Source organism: Theropithecus gelada, chromosome 16 (genome assembly GCF_003255815.1).
Source record: "Theropithecus gelada isolate Dixy chromosome 16, Tgel_1.0, whole genome shotgun sequence".
In the NCBI taxonomy this organism is placed as follows: Eukaryota; Metazoa; Chordata; class Mammalia; order Primates; family Cercopithecidae; genus Theropithecus; species Theropithecus gelada.
Genome location: NC_037684.1, coordinates 37574696 through 37593805, shown reverse-complemented (window position 1 = coordinate 37593805; position 19110 = coordinate 37574696). Strand labels below are relative to the sequence as shown.

Genomic DNA, 19110 nt, shown 5'->3' with positions numbered 1-19110 from the left:
TGGACCTGATCCTTGAACAGCACAGCCCTCATTAACAGACTGGAGTCCTAGAGGACTTGGCCCACAGAGCTTTATTGGAGGGATCCACACAAAGGCTGTCCACTCACTTCCATAATTTCTTGATGGACATGTTTTTCTCACTGTCCTTCTGCATGACCTAGGGGTGGGGGAGAAAATGAATGTTAAGTTACGAACGCAAGCATGCCCTAGCCCACTGCCCCAGAGCCACCATCAGCAAAGGCACAAAGATGGAGGCCTATACCTTGGCTACTGCCATCTCAAAGTCCTCCTGAGTGACATGGACTCGCCGTTCTCGCAGGGCATACATGCCGGCTTCTGTGCACACGCCCTGAACAGGAAAAGGAAGTTGAGGCCCCACTGCTGTTCCCCTCATCTGTGGCCCTTGAGCCTAGAGCTTCCTGCCTCTGCCCTGTTTTTGGTGGGTACTCCAATTACCTTCACTTCAGCCCCTGATGCTCCTGGCATGAGCTCAGCAATTTTTCTCAGGTTGATCCCGCGGGTCAGGTTCATCTTCCGAGAATGAATCTTCAAAATGTCCAGCCGGGCCTGGAGATGGCAAGGAAAGGCCTGAGCCCCACACCCCACCCCTACCCCCACTGCCAGAGCCACTTTGCACAGCGCCCATCACAAACCTCCTCGTTGGGGGGTGGGAATTCAATTTTTCTGTCAATACGCCCTGGGCGAAGCAGCGCCGAGTCCAGGATATCAATCCTATTAGTAGCCATGATAACCTGAGCAGAGAAAGCGGGTGAGGATCAGCTAAGCTCTTCCTCAACCTGCGTGGCACCCAGGCCTTCCCTGGGCCCATCCCAAGGCTGCTACCACCTTACCTTGATGTTCTTGGTGGCCTCAAAGCCATCCAGCTGGTTGAGCAACTCCAGCATTGTGCGCTGCACTTCACTGTCCCCCCCAGAACCCCCCTCCAGCCGCGAGGAGCCGATGGAATCGATTTCATCCATGAAGATGATAGATGGAGCATGTTCCCGTGCCATGACAAACAACTCCCTCACCATTCTTGCCCCTGTGTGGAGGCCGAGCTGGTGTTAGGGAGCTTATTAGCTCCCTAACCCCCTACCTCTTGCTTCTCACGTTACTGGCCATGGTTACCTTCCCCTATGAATTTCTGTACCAATTCAGAGCCAGAGACACGAATAAAGGTACAGTCCGTATGATGAGCCACAGCTCGGGCCAACAGCGTCTTCCCAGTGCCTGGAGGTCCATACAGCAGCACTCCCTACAGGGGAACAGCAGCACTCAGGACAGAAAGCTATACCCCTCATCTCATTCAGTGAACATTTACCGAGTGCTGAGTGCTGGATCCCTTGCTAGATGTTAGGGATACCAAAAAAAAAAAAAAAAAAAAAAAGAACATCAAGGAGCTGTTCTGGAGCTTATATCCAAAACCCACCTCACTGCCCTAGAACACTTCCCCCGCCACTCTTCAGGGGGAGGGCCAGCCCAAGAAGGATGCAGCCTATCCTGGTGCCTCCCCGACCCCTGCAGTAGGGCTGGCTGGGGCAGGAGTAGTAAAGTACAACTTGGCCCTCCTGGAGAAGCCCTGCTCCTCACCTTGGGCTGAGCAATGCCCAGTGCTTCGAAGAGCTCAGGATGCTTAACAGGCAGCTCGATCACTTCTTTGATCTCCTTGATCTGTTTGTCCAGTCCACCAATCATCTCATAAGTCGAATCTGGTACTTTCTCTACCATCATCAGTGACACTAATGGGTCTACCTTGTTGGGCAGGATCTTGTGCAGAGTGTAGCTGTCATTCCTTAGAGCCACCCGGCAATTGGGTGTCACCTGGGTGACGGGGGTGAGTTTCAGAAGTGGTACAATAAGAAATAAGAGCTGACCCCACCACCACCTCACCTGCTACACTCACGTCATTGATGTCAATGTTTTTGTCCACGTCTACAACAAATTTGCCTTCAGGATGTACCTAAAGAAAGAAGAGCTCATGATCTTCCTTGACAGCCACCAAATCACTAACCCTACCCAGGAAGACCTTCGAGAATCCCACAATACCTTGACAGAACACAGAACCCTGTCTCCCAAGGCTACACACAAAGGGGTGGGAATCCAGTGCAGACTGAGCTGGTTGGTCCCTGGGGTCATGCTGCTTTTACCTTGACCAACACTTTCTTCTTATCCATGGCCCGGACTACTTCCCCCACATAGGAGCCCTGTTCCTGCAGCAGCTGTAGCTCCTCCCGCAATAGGCGAACTAGATGGCAAGCAGACACAGTGGTCACCTAGCTACTCCCCTGGAGTCTCCAGGACCCAATTCTACATGCATGAGCTAAGCATCATTCTTAAGTTATTAAAGGAAGACCAAAGATAAAAATTCGTGTATTTAAGGAGGCTACAATGGGGCTCGGGAAAAAGAGATGCATGTGAAACTACTAGATGACAGGGAGAAAACAGTAAGCACTGCTGTGAAGACACTGTGCAGGGAGGTTAGGAGAGACCTCAGACAAACTGCCCACATGCGGCTTCCCATCTTTCCCCACTCACCTTTAGCATTTAGTTCATTCCTCTGTGCCTGCAGCCTCCGGAGGTTTTGGCTCTTATCATTCACAATCAGCTGTGGCAGACAAGAGACAAATTCCATTACTCAAGGGCAGGAGACAGGAGGAGGTAGGATCTTGGCCAAGACCTCACAGGTCAGAATGAGCTGAGGGAAGGGCACAGGGCACCTGTGTGTTGTTTCAGATTCTCCAGTATGATTCTAATGACCCTGCCCTGTCCTCCAAGAGTCCCTCTGGAGCTTACGGCAGCCATCAAAGAAGGCTGCTTGTCCAATTCTGGTCCAGGAATAACAGAATCTAATGGAGAAAAGTTACAGCTGGCTCATGTAACACCAAATTTCTCACAGGAAGGCAACATCACCTAGTGGAAAGAGTGTTAGGTGAGAAGTCTGAGTTCTAGCCCAGCTGCTGTCAATCAAAAGCAAGGTAAAGCTCAGGCAATCTATTTTAAAAAATCTAGATCTGTTACCAAATGGCACATGGGTATAGCATCAGCTGCCCTGCTCCTTTTCAGAACTACTGAAGTGAACGAATAAGAACACATGAAAAAGCATTCAAAAATGGTTAACTAAACATAATACCTGCAAATGCATTTGGAATTCAGAATTGTTCTTTGTGGCTTTCCCCCATCCAATTTATATTACAGATGACACTTGAACAACACAGGGGATTAGGACGAAATTGAAAATCCATGGACTTGTCCAAAGTTAAAATACTAACAGCCTACTGTAACATAATACTGTTAACACTAACAGCCTACTGTTTATGTTGTTGGTAATGCTTACTACTGGAAGCCATACCTACTACTGAGAGTCACACCTTACTGCTGGAAGCCTTACTGGTAAACATAAACATTTCATTAACAACATAAACGGTCCTTTCTCTATGGTTTAGCGCTTTAGGCTAGCGTTCTAGGTTGCCCAATTTCTTTCATTCAGTCTCTATGGAATTAGCATCATCCAGATGCCTCAATGATGCCTTTCCTCACATTCTCACTTCACCCTCACCCAACCTCTTGGTGATAAATTTCATCTCCTGAGCTTGTTTCCCTTTCATAAGAATCCTTTTCATTCGGGCTTCTTCCAAAAGGGTTGACCTTTGGCTAGAGGTACCTTTTCTGTTAAGATTTGACTCTTGAAAATGTTTAACAAACTGTGAACACTATGACCCTCAAAGGGGTGGGACTGGAGGAGAACAAGAGATTGCTTACTTCTGATACACACACCCTACTAGCTAAGAAACAAACAAGAAAGGAGAAGCAGCAACTTCTTCCACTGCACTCCCAGTGGAATTAGATGGATTTGTGGAAGTCCGTTTCCATCCCGCATCATCCCGCTTCCTAGCTCTCTCCGAAGTCCGTCCTCACCTGGAGTTCTTCAATCTTGGACAGATAATATTGGCGGAGTCCGCTGCCTGCCTTCCCCTCCTCCAGTTCCATCTGAAGACACAGAGTGAGTCTTAAACGACAGGTTAAACATCCGAGGGGATAAAGCCACTTGCAGGGCACTTTGAATAAGGTTTGACACCAGGTAGCTTTGCGTAGTAAAAAAAGTTTGGACTTCGGAGGCTCAGCATCTGGGTTCTAATCCCTCCCTCCCTTGGAACCCTCCATTTTCCCACGACTAAAATAAAAAAATGGGAACGCCGCCTACCTTGTACGACTTTTAGGAGGACCGAGAGGCGATATGATATACACGGGGGCGCTTTGCACTGCGTGAAGCGCTCTACAAGCCCGAGGTGTCGTTACTGCCGACGGAGCAAGCGGAACGGAGCCGAAGGACTGGCGTCCCGTCTCCTGCGACCCGTGGGCCGGCCGTTCCCGCGCCCATCGCTCCCCTCACTCACTCCGCTTCTACCGCGTATTCCTCTCCCAGCCTTGCCCTGACTCACCGAGGGCGGCGCTGACACAGCAGATCCAGTCGCAGGCAGCGTCCAGCCTGGACTACTCCAGCCACCTCCGACCCACCCGACCCTCCTGCCCCGGCCCGCTCTCCACTTAGATCACGCTCGCTCCGCACCCAGCCCCGTAACCTGCCGGGCCGCCACTGCAGCCGCCATACCTGCTCTGGCCCGTCAAGCGCCATCTTCTCTCTTCAGCAGAGACCGCCGGCATCCGAGTCGCCTTTGCGCGCAGGCGCGGAAGCGGAGGCTTGTGACCTGAAGACCAGGCAGAGAAGAGTTCCGGGTCAATGGGCGGGGTGCGCGGCCAGACCACACTAACTAAGGGGACCATGATGGGAGGGGCGGCTACGAGAGTTCAGGGGCTTTGGAGGGGGAAGAGGAAGGAGCAGAACTCCTCAATGTTGCCTCATTGAAACTCTGTTTGTAGTTCTTGTAATATGCCTTCCTAGTCTCAACTTTCAACTTACAAAATCCGAGGACAGAGTACCGAGAACAATCTATGGCCACACTCAAAATGGCGGAAAAGCTCGAGCCAGGGACGCAGGGGACGCAAGCGGAAGCGGAAGTACGTTTGCTGCATACATGTGCGGTTCCGAGTGTGGAGAAAGCGGCCGTGGGTCTAGGTACAGTGTGCGGAGAGGGGAGTGGAGTGGAATTGCTGCGGGAAGTGGGAAACTGAAAGAGGAATCTGGTGATCCGGAAAGAGACGTCCTCAACTTCTACTTTTTCCCCAGATTGAGCGATACTCCCCCATTCCACCATGGGCAAGAAGGGCAAAGTTGGCAAGAGCCGACGGGACAAGTTTTATCACTTGGCGAAGGAGACGGGTGAGTCCAGATTCGCTCAGTCTGCGTGCGTGCGAGCGAGCGAGCGATCTCTGCCCGGTTCGCCTGCTCTTTCTGACCATTGTGTACCTCTCCTGCAGAAGGGGTAGTGGGTTGCGAGGCTGGAGAAATCCTGCTGGTGATGGTGAAGCCCTCTGCGCACTTGGTTGTTTTGTCCAGGTTACCGTTCCCGATCTGCTTTCAAGCTGATCCAGCTCAATCGCCGCTTTCAGTTCCTGCAGAAAGCCCGAGCCTTGCTGGACCTGTGTGCTGCGCCAGGGGGATGGTTCGTAACACTTGCCACAGGTTGCTCCTGGTGGCCTCTTTCTGTGTTCTGAGCTGCGATGGTTTCCAGTTTCATTGCGGGAGAGGAATCCCGAATCCCGGTCCCCTTGGAGGCCGTTTCCTTTCTTGACTGCAGGGAAAGGACTTGGAATACGTGCCTATGATATGTTCTGGCCAGTGCACGTAACACCAGGGATGAGAGGTCAGTTGCCAAGAGGGGGACAAGGATGGCTGTAGGTTTTTAAATTCCTATTCCTTTTATAGGCTGCAGGTAGCTGCCAAGTTTATGCCTGTATCCAGCCTTATTGTGGGTGAGTAACGGACAGCTCTCCTTGATATTTTAAGGGGTCGGTGTATAAAGTACTTTGTCCTGTATTTCTCTCCTCCCTGCTTGAGGCAATCCTTTAGAATACTCTGACCTGATTTATTCCAGGAGTGGACCTGGTTCCAATCAAGCCTCTCCCCAATGTGGTGACTCTCCAGGAGGACATCACAACAGAACGTTGTAGGCAGGTAATAGGAGTCTCTCTCTTCCTTCCCCCTTTATACGGAAACATCCACATCCCTGAAATCCTCTAAAGGCAATTTTTTTTCTATTTACCATGCTTTGAGCACATTCTTGCCTGACATTTGTACAAGACCCATGGTATTCGTAGTGCCCACTCCAACCTTTATTTAGAGTCAGGGATAAAGGTGTTTGGAATTGGGAGAAGGGCAGAGATCTTTAGTGAAGTTTTTTCCTGTGAACTCACTGTCAGACTGTAAGCTCCATGAAGGTAGAGACATACTGTTTTTGTTTACTATTGTTATCTCCTGTGCCTGGTAGAGCATTTGGCCCATAATGGGCACTCAACAAATAACGGGATGGACAAATGGTTGAACCAGGGCCATTCCTGTGTTTGTGTTTCCATAGTTCCTTTTCTTTTTAGGCCCTGAGGAAGGAGCTGAAGACCTGGAAGGTTGATGTTGTGCTCAATGATGGGGCCCCCAATGTGGGGGCTAGCTGGGTCCATGATGCCTACTCACAAGGTACAGGGAGTGTGGTGTTTGGAGATCAGGCGATGGTGGAGTTGGGTGCATGCCCTCCTGGGCTGCAGTGCCTCAACTAATTGTCTCTATCCTACAGCCCATTTGACACTGATGGCTCTGCGTTTGGCTTGTGACTTTTTGGCCCGGGGTGGCTGCTTCATCACAAAGGTTTTCCGTTCTCGTGACTATCAGCCTCTGCTATGGATCTTTCAGCAGCTGTTCCGCCGTGTCCAGGCCACCAAGCCCCAAGCCTCTCGCCACGAATCTGCAGAGATCTTTGTAGTCTGCCAAGGTGGGCATCATTTCCTTTCTCTTGATCCAGCCTCCCAACTCCCAAAGCACACTTTTTAATATATCCTGTCATTTTTAGGATTCCTGGCCCCTGACAAGGTTGACAGTAAATTCTTCGACCCCAAATTTGCCTTCAAGGAGGTTGAACTTCAGGCTAAGACTGTTACTGAATTGGTGACTAAGAAGAAGCCAAAGGTGTGTTTTGGAGAATGGGGCCACCCTTGGGTCCTGGAACTCTGGAGAGGTTGGGCCTGGTGGGTCCTACAGATACCCAGAAGGGACTGCCCAACCTTCTCTCTTTTTCTCCCTAAGGCTGAAGGCTATGCTGAGGGCGACCTCACTCTTTATCACCGTACCTCAGTCACTGACTTCCTCCGAGCTGCCAACCCTGTCGACTTCCTGTCTAAGGCCAGCGAAGTGAGTCTCCAGCCTTGAGGGACATGAGGTAGCCCCGGAAACATGGCCTGAGAATCTCCCGACACCTTTCCCTCCTCCCAAACAGATCATGGTAGATGATGAAGAGTTGGCACAGCATCCAGCTACCACTGAAGACATACGGGTGTGCTGTCAGGACATCAGAGTGTTGGGGCGCAAGGAGCTCAGGTATGCAGCAGGGTGGGCATGGGGGCCAGGAGCTCTGGAGGCGGGAAAGGCCATGATGTTAGATCTCTGGGAAGAAGATATTGCTGTGCTAAAGGTTTGGGGTAGGGGCCTGAGCCTTTTGGTTTATGTAGCTGAAACCTGAAAAGGTGGATAGTGAGCCTAAAACAGAAGGGGGCAGGGACAAAGAGGGAGATGGCAAGATCAGTAATAGTATCTCTGGGACAGGTTGCTACTAAACTGGAGAACAAAACTTCGGCGATATGTGGCCAAGAAGCTGAAAGAACAAGCAAAGGCACTGGACATCAGGTGAGGAGGGAACGCAGCCAGGCAGGTGTGGACGGGGTGTCCAGGGAAAGAGTCCAGGAAAATAACCCAACTCCTGGGACTGTTTTGCCAGCCTCAGCTCTGGAGAGGAAGATGAAGGTGATGAGGAGGACTCAACAGCTGGGATCACAAAGCAGCCCTCTGAGGAGGAGGAGGAGGAGGAACAACTGAACCAGACCCTGGCAGAAATGAAGGCCCAGGAGGTGGCGGAATTGAAGAGGTGAGAGGAGCTGGGGTGGAGCTTGGAGTCCACCAATGCAGGGATCCTCTGTGTGAAGATGGGAGAAGAAAATGCAAGGCATGGATAGAAACTCTTTGGAGCTGGGCCAGTTTTACTCCCTGAATCCACCCCCTCAGGAAGAAAAAGAAGCTGCTGCGTGAGCAGAGAAAGCAGCGGGAGCGTGTGGAGCTGAAGATGGATCTGCCTGGGGTTTCCATTGCAGACGAGGGGGAGACTGGCATGTTCTCCTTGCGCACCATCCGGGGTCACCAGGTGAGGTGGCATTGGGGGTGCAGGCTTAGGAGACATAAGAATCTGTTTGGGTGTTTGGAGGTTGGGGGTGTTGCATGTCTTTTTAAGTTGCTGAATGATAGGCTGTGGTTGCTGTCTTCACCACAGGGTGCCTTGGTGAGTCTAAAGTCACAAAGAAACATAAACCTAAAAGGATGAAGTTAGGTAGATAGATGACTGTGATAGATTATTCTTGAAGAACTAGAACATCAGAAAAGAACTTATAATGGATGCTGCCAGGTTACTTGAGTTATAAGCACAAAGGAAGAGAGGGTCTCCCTTAGAGGGGAACAGCATTCTTCAGTTCATTGAGACCAAGTGAGCACTCACATTAGGCTGCTTCCACTCAATACTGAAGAACATGTTTTTCCTGACAAAATCAGGGTCACAAACAAAATGAACTTCTGTGGTTTATATGTGGAAGTGTCATAATCAAGTCATCTTTGTTGTACAGGAGGCAGGAGAGCATGGTGGCCCTAGAGCAGACACAGGCTCAGGTTTCCTTCCCAGCTCTACTACCTGGAGCTGTGTGAAGTGACTGAGCTGACTACCACTTATGCTTGCTGCCTCCCACTTATCCTTGCTGCCTCAGTTTCCTCATCTGTAAAACAATAATAGAACCTACCTACTAGAGTTTTTGTGAGGAACAAAAAAAGATAGGTGTAATCCCTCATATGTGATAAACACTCAAGAAATAGTAGTTGGGGTTTTTCCTTTGAGACAAGATCTTGTTTTGTCACCCAGGCTGGAGTGCAGTGGTGCCATCATGACTCACTGCAGCCTCAAACTCCTGGCATCAAGCAATCCTCCTGCCTCAGCCTCCCACAGTGCTGGGATTACAGGTGTGAGCCATCATACCCAGCCTAGTATCTCTGCATGAGGAAAATAAAAGGTTCTGACAATTGGCTTAAGTGGGACAGTTCTGTTGGATGTATGTTGGCTGGTCCCCTTTTATTCAGTGGAGACAGACCGCGTAGATGGTATTCTCAGGAGGTGATTGAGATGCCATCTGAGGATAATTTTTAAAGGAAAACCAGTGTTGTAGAGTATGTTAAGATTTGGTGCTATATGGGCTGTAGGGTACCTTCCCATAAGACCCATTTGTGATACCACTGAGACAAGACAGCTCAGTGGGATGGATCAGTAACATAGCCTAGAACGGGATGTTGTAAACAGGCCATTCACTACCCTGGATCTGAGCTTTCCCGTCTGTGAAAGGATAATGGATTTGCCAGTGTTCTTCCTAGTGTTGCTGAGCATAGACTGAGGTGAGAGACACAGAAAAAAAACAGTATATTTCCTTTTAAATAGTTCACCTTTGTTTCTGTTACACTTCAGTTATTAGAGGAAGTAACACAAGGGGATATGAGTGCAGCAGACACATTTCTGTCCGATCTGCCGAGGGATGACATCTATGTGTCAGATGTTGAGGACGACGGTGATGACACATCTGCAGATAGTGACCTGGATCCAGAGGAGCTGGCAGGAGTCAGGGGACATCAGGATCTAAGGGACCAAAAGCGGTAAGGGGCACGTGTGCGCGCCAGAGGGAATGCTGCCACTCTGAGGCAGCGTTGGGGTGGGTACTGCCAGAGCCTAAGTAGGGGAGCAAGGGCACCAGCCATTCTGGGTCTCTGAGCCCCCTACTTTCCTTTGGGTCTACAGTGTGCGATTTACTGAAGTAGAAGATGATAAAGAGGAGGAGGAGGAGGAGGAGGAGGAGGAGAATCCACTGCTGGTACCACTGGAGGAAAAGGCAATACTGCAGGAAGAACAAGCCAACTTGTGGTTCTCAAAGGTAAGGAGAGGCAGGGGGCAAGACTGCCAGATGAGTCTTCCCTTGGGAGAAGGGCAGCTGATGTTCTCCCATCACAGGGCAGCTTTGTTGGGATTGAGGATGATGCAGATGAGGCCCTCGAGATCAGTCAGGCCCAGCTATTGTTTGAGAGCCGGCGCAAGGGACAGCAGCAGCAGCCACAGCAGCTGCCACAGACACTGCCTTCCTGTTTGAAGACTGAGATAATGTCTCCCCTGTGTCGAGATGAAGCCCCTAAGGGAACAGAGGCTTCTTTGGGGACAGAAGCTGCCACTGGTCCTGAAGGGGAAGAAGAGGATGGCATCTCAGACAGTGATAGCAGTAGTAGCAGTGAGGATGAAGAGAGGTGAGTGGTTGCAGCTGAGAGAAGGGATGGAAAGGAAGCAGTGGCTTGAACCATTTCTCTAAATTGGGGGTTCTCAATCTTGGCTGCAGATGGGGAGGGTTAAAAATACTGTACTGACGATCCTGATTTAACTGGACTGGGGTACAGCCTGCGTGGCAGGATTTTTGCAAATTCCGTGGAAGTGCGATCTTAGTACAGAGTGGTGGAATCACTGAGTCCTCCCCTCTTCACAGCCGGGAACTCCTCCGTGGTAAGAAGCAAAGTCGTGGGCCTAAGTCAGATGATAACGGGTTTGAGATAGTGCCTATCGAGGACCCAGGTGAGAGCTCTGTATACAGTGGAATGAGAAAAAACCACTGGACGTGTCAGTATTGGGAATTGAGCTTTGACCTTTCTCCTTCCCTCTCTAGCAAAACATCGGATACTGGACCCTGAAGGCCTTGCTCTAGGTGCTGTTATTGCCTCTTCCAAAAAGGCCAAGAGAGATCTCATAGATAATTCCTTCAACCGGTAAAGGGGCCAGAAACTCATCAAGAGTGACCAGGGTCTGGTGGGTAAATGGGTTTTTTCTTTTTTTTGAGATGGAGTCTCGCTCTGTCACCCAGGCTGCAGTGCAACGGCGCAATCTTTACTCACTGCAGCCTCTGCCTTCCAGGTTCAAGTGATTCTCCTGCCTCAGCCTCCTGAGTAGTTGGGATTACAGGCGCCCACCACCATGCCCAGCTAATTTTTGTATTTTTAGTAGAGACAGGGTTTCGCCATGTTGGCCAGGCTGGTCTCAAACTCCTGACCTCAGGTGATCTGCCCGCCTCAGCCTCCCAAAGTGCAGGGATTAGAGGCGTGAGCCACTGCGCCCAGTCCGGTAATTTCTTTAGAAAGCCTGGAATGTTGGATATTGGACAGATGTTCCTTTCCACTCAGGTACACATTTAATGAGGATGAGGGGGAGCTTCCAGAGTGGTTTGTGCAAGAGGAAAAGCAGCACCGAATACGACAGTTGCCTATTGGTAAGAAGGAGGTGGAGCATTACCGGAAACGCTGGCGGGAAATCAATGCCCGTCCCATCAAGAAGGTGGCTGAGGCTAAGGCTAGAAAGAAAAGGAGGGTAAGTGATGGGGCCTCCAGAGATTGGGGGGGGTCGGGGATGGGGAAGAGGTCACCTGACAGGTTCCTTCTGCAGATGCTGAAGAGGCTGGAGCAGACCAGGAAGAAGGCAGAAGCCGTGGTGAACACAGTGGACATCTCAGAACGAGAGAAAGTGGCACAGCTGAGAAGGTAATGGGAGGACACCACAAAGGTACACAGGGCTAAAAGTGCAGCAGAAAGCAAGCCTCTAACCTGTTCTCTTCCCCCTGTAGTCTCTACAAGAAGGCTGGGTTTGGCAAGGAGAAACACCATGTCACCTATGTTGTAGCCAAAAAAGGTGTGGGCCGCAAAGTGCGCCGGCCAGCTGGAGTCAGAGGTCATTTCAAGGTGGTGGACTCAAGGATGAAGAAGGACCAAAGAGCACAGCAACGTAAGGAACAAAAGAAAAAACACAAACGGAAGTAAGCAGAGCTGCCAGGCTCACCAGGAGAGCACGGGGACTAGGAGGAAGGGTGTGGCGTGGCTCAGTCTGGCCCCCTTGATAACCAGCCCAGCCCCTGCTCACATCACAGCTGTCTGAAGAACAGTGAGGCGGGGTGCCTAGAACTCCCGTGGTGGTCTTCAGCAGAGAGGACGATGTCCTCCTGCTTGCCTGAAGGAAGGTCTCCCATGAAAGCACTGCTGAACTGTGTTGACAGACCCACGACCCTTTTTTTAAACTGTTAAGGGGAAGTTCAGTGTTGGAGCGACACTCGATGTAGTCTACACCTGGACATGTGGGCCCCTTAAGCCTTCCCCCATCCTATTCCTGAATAAAACCAGGATAATGGAAGAGTTGTCTTTTCTGACAGTTTTAATAAGCACTTCCCTACATCTGAGTACGCACACTGTGGGCGGCACTATTCTAAGATGTACCAACTCATAGTGAGACAGAAATGACAAACGATCCACAGGTCCCAGTAGTAAAACATTTACTAGAGAGCAAGCAGAAAGGAATGCACATCTTAAAGAAACCTTCACAAAGTCACAAAAGTCAAAGTTTGTGTATTTCTTTTCCTTTTATAAACAACATAGAACAAAAATCATCAAAATCATTTCAGCAAAAGACTTTTCTATCATCGGGGCAAGTTAAAAAAAATACAATGAAATAGAAGAAGAAGACACTTTAAAAGCTCTTGTTGGGTTTTTTGTTTAATTTTAAATTTAGCAACACCATCTCAGACCTGGAGCAATCCTAGAACAGTTACCAGGATCACCTTTTCCCTTCAATCCTTGTGGCTTCTGGGAATCTTCAGAGCCTGGGTCTGGAAGGTGTTTCCTACATGTCTCAGGGCTGGACGCAAACATGGCTGGGGACCTGAGCATCAACTCCCATTTAGAATCAGACATCTCCCTTCCCTGCAAATGTCTACAACTACCAAATTGCTCCCCAACAGTTAGTTCAATGGATTGAGTTTGCAGAAGCCAACTCCTAAAAAGGGGACTGCCTGGCCATACAACTAAGAAAAAGAAGTCGATTTATAGATGTTTATAAGGTGACACCTTAGTAAAAAATATAAGCTACGTATAATATAAACCTAGAGTGAGTTTTGTGCCCTAGAAGGCCCTTTATCCCAAGATAACCTCAACTTACCCTCATGACAACTCACCTAGAGGCAAAGGAAGCTTCCCAGCTCTACTTCCAAGGACCAAAGCAGCTTCCCAAGAAAACATCCGAAAATTCCTTCTGATGAAGGGGTAATGTCTCCAAGCTCCAGCTCTCCACTAAGGGCAGGGGGTCCTTACACTTTGGACCCCAACCCAGCCCTGAGACACCTAGTTACCGAAATCTTTCTAAAAATTAAGGACAACTGATTTCACGCTTCAGCGCATCCCCTCTAACTGTCCCATCGACTTTTCTTGCGTTTAGGCGGCTCTGGGACAGCAAAGCCATCAGCTGTCTTATCTGTCTTGCTGTCCACCTTGTCCATCTTGCTGCTGTCCACTTTGGGTTCCATCTTGGGCTCCATCTTGCTCTCACGATTACAAGCTTCTTTCCTGCTTTCCCCATTCCGACCGTCATTTGCACCCCGGTTCTCCCCATGCCGGCCTGCGCTTCCTCCATGTCTGTTCTCTCCATGCCGATGGCCATCAGTGTGACGGCTGCTGCTTTCTGGGTGGCGGTATCCATCTCCATGGCGACCACCATCTCCATGACGTGGGCTATCGCTATGCCGATTGCCAGTCTCTCCGTGACTGTGACGGCTGCTGCCCCGGTTCTCATATCTCTCTCTTTTCCCGTTGCCGCCCCCAGTCCCTTCTCGGCTGTTATTCCCTGAAGCTGTGTTGTTGACTCCCTGGGCTCCAGCAGATGGGTAGGTCACAGGGGCACCACTGATGTTGCCAGTATTGCCAAAGCCTGGAATGCCCTTGGTGGCACTGGCAACAGGGCTGTCAGGACTGTTATGGCCCTGTTGTGCTGAGTTAGTTGGAACAGAATTCAAGCTCCCTGCGCTAGTCCACCCACTTGCCCCAGCAGCAGAGCTTCCAGCCTTCTGATTACTTAAACTGGCTGCAACAAAGTGACTCTTGTACTGTGACTGAAAGAGAAAGAGACATCAGGAGTAGGTAAGATAGCAAATTCAAGAAACTTGAATATACAACTTGGCAAATGATGAGGTTTACAGAAACACTATGCTATCTTGGCACTGTGACTTTAGTGTCCTGCTGGCCCCACAGTATGGTCCCTTTTTTTCTTGTGCTATAAAGGAAAACTTGTGGATCTCTGTGGAGAGATGGACCCCCAGTGTTCTGAAATGTACTTTTATAGCCTGATTGGCTAGAATAAAGCATCTGTGTATTTAGCACATTTATCTGTTATTTACCATTCAAAACCAAAAAGTTCTGAAAACAAAAAAAATTTTTACACTGAAATTTAAGTTTGACAGCAAAACCTGCCTTAAACTCCTTCTGTCGATTCACCTTAGTGTGACTATCAGTACATTTTGCTTCAGAAGTGAGTTGGAGGTGGGCGCCTGGGAGGTGGGCAATACTGCAGGCTGTTGGGAAGGGAGGGAACACACACCCTGCTGCAGGACAACAATCCCAGGCCCTGAGTGTGACTCAAGTAGACCAGCACAAGGGGTTCTCTAGATCAATTTGCATGTCCAAGTAAGCTACTGTTAGGTTTATATTCAAAATCCAAGCAGCATGAAGACCCTAAATCTAGCATCAAGCCTGTAAGCCCAGCTACAACCAGGAAAACTAAGCCCCTCTTGTCATTGCCCAAGAGTTACTGCTGAAAGTGCTTTTAATGAAATGCTTATTTCAGACCTGGAAAGCTGCTTTCATTGCCGTTAGTCGATCTCCCATAGCTCCTGTGGAAGGCTTGTAGGCCTCATAATTGCTCATTACATTGTTATTTCCTCGGTCCTAAAAAAAATAAACACAACTATGAGGATGAAAAAATAAGCAGGAAAGCTCACTGCCATAGACTAGCCCTCATTATAATGAAAACCCTTGAAGCGGGAGCTGCGAAGGAACTGGATACTTTTAGAAGGCTACTTCTGCTTTGTGAGAAAAGACAGTGACAATCATTTAAAAATGCTTATGCCTTCAACCCAGAAATTCTACTTCTTGGAATTAACCCTATTAAACAGAAATGCAATCAGATTATGCCGAAAGTTGATCATGTATTATTTACATACACACATCCAATTAAGTAAGTAAAAATTATGTTAAAGATGAAAAGGCTCTGAATAGCATATTGTGTGACTGCTAAGGCCCTGAATCAAGACCATGAAGGGTCTGAATTTCAGCTTAAATGCTTGTCAGTGTAACTTTAGGTGTCTCAATGTTGTTATCTGTACTAACTTCCATTTGGTTGTTGTGAGGATTAACTGAGCTAAAATATCAGATTGCTTGGAATGGTCCTGGCACATATAAAGTGCTCAATAAATATTAGCTATTATTATGCATAATCATTATTATAATAATGTGGGAACAGAGTATGTAATTATCAAAGATGCCAAGCTTAACTCTAATGCTCCAGAAAAGTATACTGGCAGCTTTCTTCCCTGGCTTAGGAATCAAACTGACAAAAAACAGGTAGTTAAGAAAGGCCACCAAAAGGGTACTTTTGTTACCTGGCTCGTGAGAAAAACTAGCTCCCAACTTGGAAATTCCTGATCCATTCCGGAGTTTAATGACAAGATATGGCTAGACTTTATAGTGACCCTATGGCAACATTTCCCTAACAGCAGGCTTTAGGCCAGTGTTGAAGGGCTGTAAAAGCAGACTGCTGGGCCCCAACTCCAGAGTTTCTATTCACAAGGTCGGGGGTGGGGGATGAGTTTGCATGTGCTGTTGGTCCAGGGACCACAGTGTGACATCACTGCTAATCTAGAATAATTTCCTGAGCAAGCCTAGTCAACCAAGTACACAAAGATGCTTCTTCAATAGAAAGTTACCATAAGAATGAGCACTGAATTGACTCAAATCAGATTAAATACAAATTCCCTTCTAGACAGGGTTTTAAACTCACTGAGGCTTTCCTGGGCAGATGAGAATATTCCTAATGACATTCAGGACATGAGACCAACCCTAAAGACACTACTGTAGTCTAGACTCACCATGTTCTCAGAGCCCAGGCCAGGCCGCTCCCTATAGCCTAGGCCTCCTCCACCAATGTTCAGCTTTTTTCCTTTCCCTCCTTTGAATCGAGATTTCCGAAACCAGGCATTCTGCATTGAACAAAATTCAAGGTTAACTCAAGGAAGGGAGAAAAGACCAGAGGAAGAGGATGAGGACAAAGAGGAAATTAAGTGGGAAGGGGGAACTCTTTGCTTAACTTTCAGCCAGCACATTTACGCTAAGGGAGGAACTGTTCACAGGAACCACAGATTAGTTTCTCCTTGGTAGCATAATCCACCAAATTTGAAAAGCGGCTGAGTTCCTTATCTAAGGCTTCCTATGGTGCTCCCTCCCTCAGGCTCTCCTGGAAGGGAAGTTGTTCAGAAAAGCTTCAAACACAAAGAGTCACTTTGGCTACTTCTAACTTCCTTGAGGAAAATGAGATTATTTTTTATTTCTCAAACCATATACTATTGGACATAAACATGTGGAGCTTAAAGAAATGGTGTGTTCAGAAGCAAAGGAAAAACGCTATGTGAAGTGAGGCTTATCAGAACTGACTATAGGGGCAGACTCCCAGAAAGGATGGTAGCCACACAACTGAAGATTTACCCACCGAGCCTAAAAGTTTTCATTGAATTTGACCACTGCCACGATACTACTCATCATATTTACTCATATTCTCTTAAGAATGCAGGGTGGTGGCTCACACCTGTGAATCCCAGCACTTTGGGAGCCAAGGCGGGCGGATCACTGGAGGCCAGGCGTCAAGACCAGCCTGACCAACATGGTGAAACCCCGTCCCTACTAAAAATACAAAAATTAGCCAGGCATGGTGGCACATGCCTCTAATCCCAGCTGCTCGGGAAGCTGAGGCAGGAGAACTGTTTGAACCGGAGAGGCAGAGGTTGCAGTGAGCTGAGACTGCGCCACTGCACTCCAGTCTGGGTGATAGAGTGTGACTCCATCTCAGAAAAAAGCGGGAAAAAAAAAAAAAAGCAAATATCTCTGGGAAGGTTAAAGCTTTATCTGACAATCAAATATTACCAGCAAAATAAAGTGCTTGAGAGGTAGGGCAGCAGGCTTGGGCAAAGTTCTGAGCACAGAAAGTCTGAGGTACAAAAAGAAATGGAAGAAAATGCCAAAGACAAAATCTGTCCTGTTTAAAAGGTCATTTAGGACTGGCTCTCTGTGCTCAGGAGCAGGGGAGGAAACATTATTCTCTTCTCTCTTGCAGTTCAGGTCCTTTACTCCTAGGACCAGAAACTCGGGCACTGCCACACTGCAGCTGAGTTGTACCAGTTATGTGAGCTGGCCTAGGCATTTGACAAACTCTTAACAGTTTCTGCTCTCAAAGTGTTCCAAACCCATTTGTAATTTGGGGACAGCATGGATTCAGATGACTCTAGGTTTGATTTGTTAGAATGCCTCACTTAGCTTTAGACTGGGAGCACACCTGGAAGATGGCAATCAGTGTGGTCAAAGGTCTAAGATCTCAGACTGCTGGGAATAGTTAAGAGGCACTATATAAGCCGGGCATGGTGGCTCACACATGTAATCCTAACACTTTGGGAGGCCCAGGCCAAGGCGGGAGGATCACCAGATGTCAGGAGTTCCAGACCAGCCTGACCAACATGGCAAAACCCCATCTCTATTAAAAATACAAAAATTGGCCAGGCATGGTGGTGGGCGCCTGTAATCCCAACTATTTGGGAGCCTAAGGCAGAAGAATCGCTTGAACCCGGGAGGCGGAGGTTGCAGTGAGCTGAGATTGCGCCATCGCACTCCAGCCTGGGCGACAGAGCGAGATTCTGTCTCAAAAAAAAAAAAAGGCGGGGGGGCGGGCACTATACTATACACATATTGTTTCAAAGACATCACACATTTTTAGCCCCCCAGAAGAAAAGTTTTATGGGAGAAGAGCAGTAAGAACAGTAACCATCTTTGAGATTAAATTTACTCGTAAGTGTGCTATGGGGTGAAATTACAGGGACAGATTTTAGTACAAAGGAATAGCTTTTCAAAACAGATGTTGTTGAAAGGAGGAGAAGACCAGATAAGACTAGATGAATTTCAGTATCTCACAATTCCTATCTGTACCTCATAAGCCCCACATCCTCCCTGCCACCCAACTTTCTTGTCAAGTTTTTATGTTATCTGCTCCAGGACTGCTAAAATGTCTTGGTCTTACAACTAGGAGCAACTGAAAGTGTGCCCAGTCCCTCACCTGCATTGCCAGATCTAGGAGTTCCTTAGAAACGTGTTGATTGGCTCCTTCTAAGTTCCGGACCAGGTCACCAGCAAAATTGCTGTCCTTGGGAGTGAGCAGGGTATAGGCCACACCTTTCTCACCCGCTCTTCCCGTGCGGCCAATCCTATGCGTGTGAGTATCAATGTCTCGTGCCACATCATAGTTAATGACAGTCTTAATTGAAGGAATGTCCAGACCACGGGCTGAAATAAAAAGCAACCACATTCTTTTATTCTTCATCTGTAGTCAAAAGATCAAAGTAACCAGAAATGCTAGTGCTCTAAGAAGCCACATTTCCTTTATCTAGGCGAAGTGCATGGGTTTGGTGAGCTGAGATACAGGCATGTTAAGTCACCACCATAGATTCCATGATGTTAGGCCTTCTAGTGTAAGGAACTTTTGTTTTTTATTTTTTTGAGATGGAGTCTCACTCTGTTGCCAGACTGGAGTGCGGTGCCATGATCTCAGTTCACTGCAACCTCTGACTCCCTGGTTCAAGCGATTCTCCTGCCTCAGCTTCCCAAGCAGCTGGGATTATAGGCACATGCCACCACACCCAGCTAATTTTTGTATTTTTAGTAGAGACGGGGTTTCACCATGTTGGCCAGGATGGTCTCGGTCTCCTGAACTCAGGTGATCTGCCTGCCTCCGCCTCCCAAAGTGCTGGGATTACAGGTGTGAG

General features: G+C 48.5%; 3 protein-coding genes across 5 annotated transcripts in view; 1 reads left to right on the top strand and 2 right to left on the bottom strand.

Annotated features, from left to right (window-relative positions):
• Window positions 1-45: 45 nt before the first annotated feature.
• PSMC5 (proteasome 26S subunit, ATPase 5) lies at window positions 46-4942 on the bottom strand. 2 transcript variants are annotated; one of them, XM_025360978.1, is made up of 12 exons: window positions 4610-4942; window positions 3916-3987; window positions 2536-2605; window positions 2148-2245; window positions 1904-1960; window positions 1591-1821; window positions 1129-1255; window positions 852-1042; window positions 654-752; window positions 457-567; window positions 263-349; window positions 46-157 (listed from the first exon to the last, which is right to left on the bottom strand). In XM_025360978.1, the coding sequence occupies exons 1-12, from the start codon at window positions 4631-4633 to the stop codon at window positions 104-106; spliced, it is 1221 nt and encodes a 406-aa protein (XP_025216763.1). In that variant the 5' UTR covers window positions 4634-4942; the 3' UTR covers window positions 46-103. The 2 variants fall into 2 exon arrangements, with proteins under 2 accessions (XP_025216763.1, XP_025216764.1); XM_025360979.1 differs by having other exon boundaries at window positions 4202-4663.
• FTSJ3 (FtsJ RNA methyltransferase homolog 3) lies at window positions 4453-12398 on the top strand. Its single transcript, XM_025360951.1, has 21 exons — window positions 4453-5074; window positions 5186-5278; window positions 5456-5561; window positions 5825-5871; window positions 5994-6073; window positions 6490-6589; window positions 6687-6881; window positions 6960-7075; window positions 7193-7297; window positions 7383-7483; window positions 7709-7789; window positions 7881-8027; window positions 8165-8300; window positions 9657-9841; window positions 9984-10116; window positions 10194-10480; window positions 10714-10799; window positions 10891-10990; window positions 11402-11585; window positions 11661-11755; window positions 11839-12398. The coding sequence occupies exons 2-21, from the start codon at window positions 5212-5214 to the stop codon at window positions 12029-12031; spliced, it is 2544 nt and encodes an 847-aa protein (XP_025216736.1). The 5' UTR covers window positions 4453-5074; window positions 5186-5211; the 3' UTR covers window positions 12032-12398.
• Window positions 12399-12520: 122 nt separating this feature from the next.
• Window positions 12521-19110, bottom strand: part of DDX42 (DEAD-box helicase 42) — a 47147-nt gene continuing 40557 nt past the window's right edge. For both annotated transcript variants that reach the window (XM_025360950.1, XM_025360949.1), the window contains 4 exons: window positions 18405-18631; window positions 16177-16287; window positions 14879-14977; window positions 12521-14145 (listed from right to left, as the gene is read on the bottom strand). In XM_025360950.1, coding sequence (XP_025216735.1) covers window positions 13444-14145; window positions 14879-14977; window positions 16177-16287; window positions 18405-18631 — 1139 coding nt within the window. In that variant the 3' untranslated portion in view covers window positions 12521-13443. The remainder of the gene's footprint in view (window positions 14146-14878; window positions 14978-16176; window positions 16288-18404; window positions 18632-19110) is intronic.

What these genes read in the sequence shown, in the direction of transcription:
- PSMC5 (XM_025360978.1), bottom strand. Translation starts at nt 4,633, where the DNA reads ATGGCGCTTGACGGGCCAGAGCAG. An exon ending in CCAAGATTGAAGAACTCCAG is followed by an intron (nt 2,606 to 3,915) that starts GTGAGGACGGAC and finishes TGTCTGCCACAG; the next exon opens with CTGATTGTGAATGATAAGAG. An exon ending in TGGGCATTGCTCAGCCCAAG is followed by an intron (nt 1,256 to 1,590) that starts GTGAGGAGCAGG and finishes GTTCCCCTGTAG; the next exon opens with GGAGTGCTGCTGTATGGACC.
- FTSJ3 (XM_025360951.1), top strand. Translation starts at nt 5,212, where the DNA reads ATGGGCAAGAAGGGCAAAGTTGGCAAGAGCCGACGGGACAAGTTTTAT. An exon ending in GCAAAGGCACTGGACATCAG is followed by an intron (nt 7,790 to 7,880) that starts GTGAGGAGGGAA and finishes CTGTTTTGCCAG; the next exon opens with CCTCAGCTCTGGAGAGGAAG. An exon ending in AGTGCCTATCGAGGACCCAG is followed by an intron (nt 10,800 to 10,890) that starts GTGAGAGCTCTG and finishes TTCCCTCTCTAG; the next exon opens with CAAAACATCGGATACTGGAC.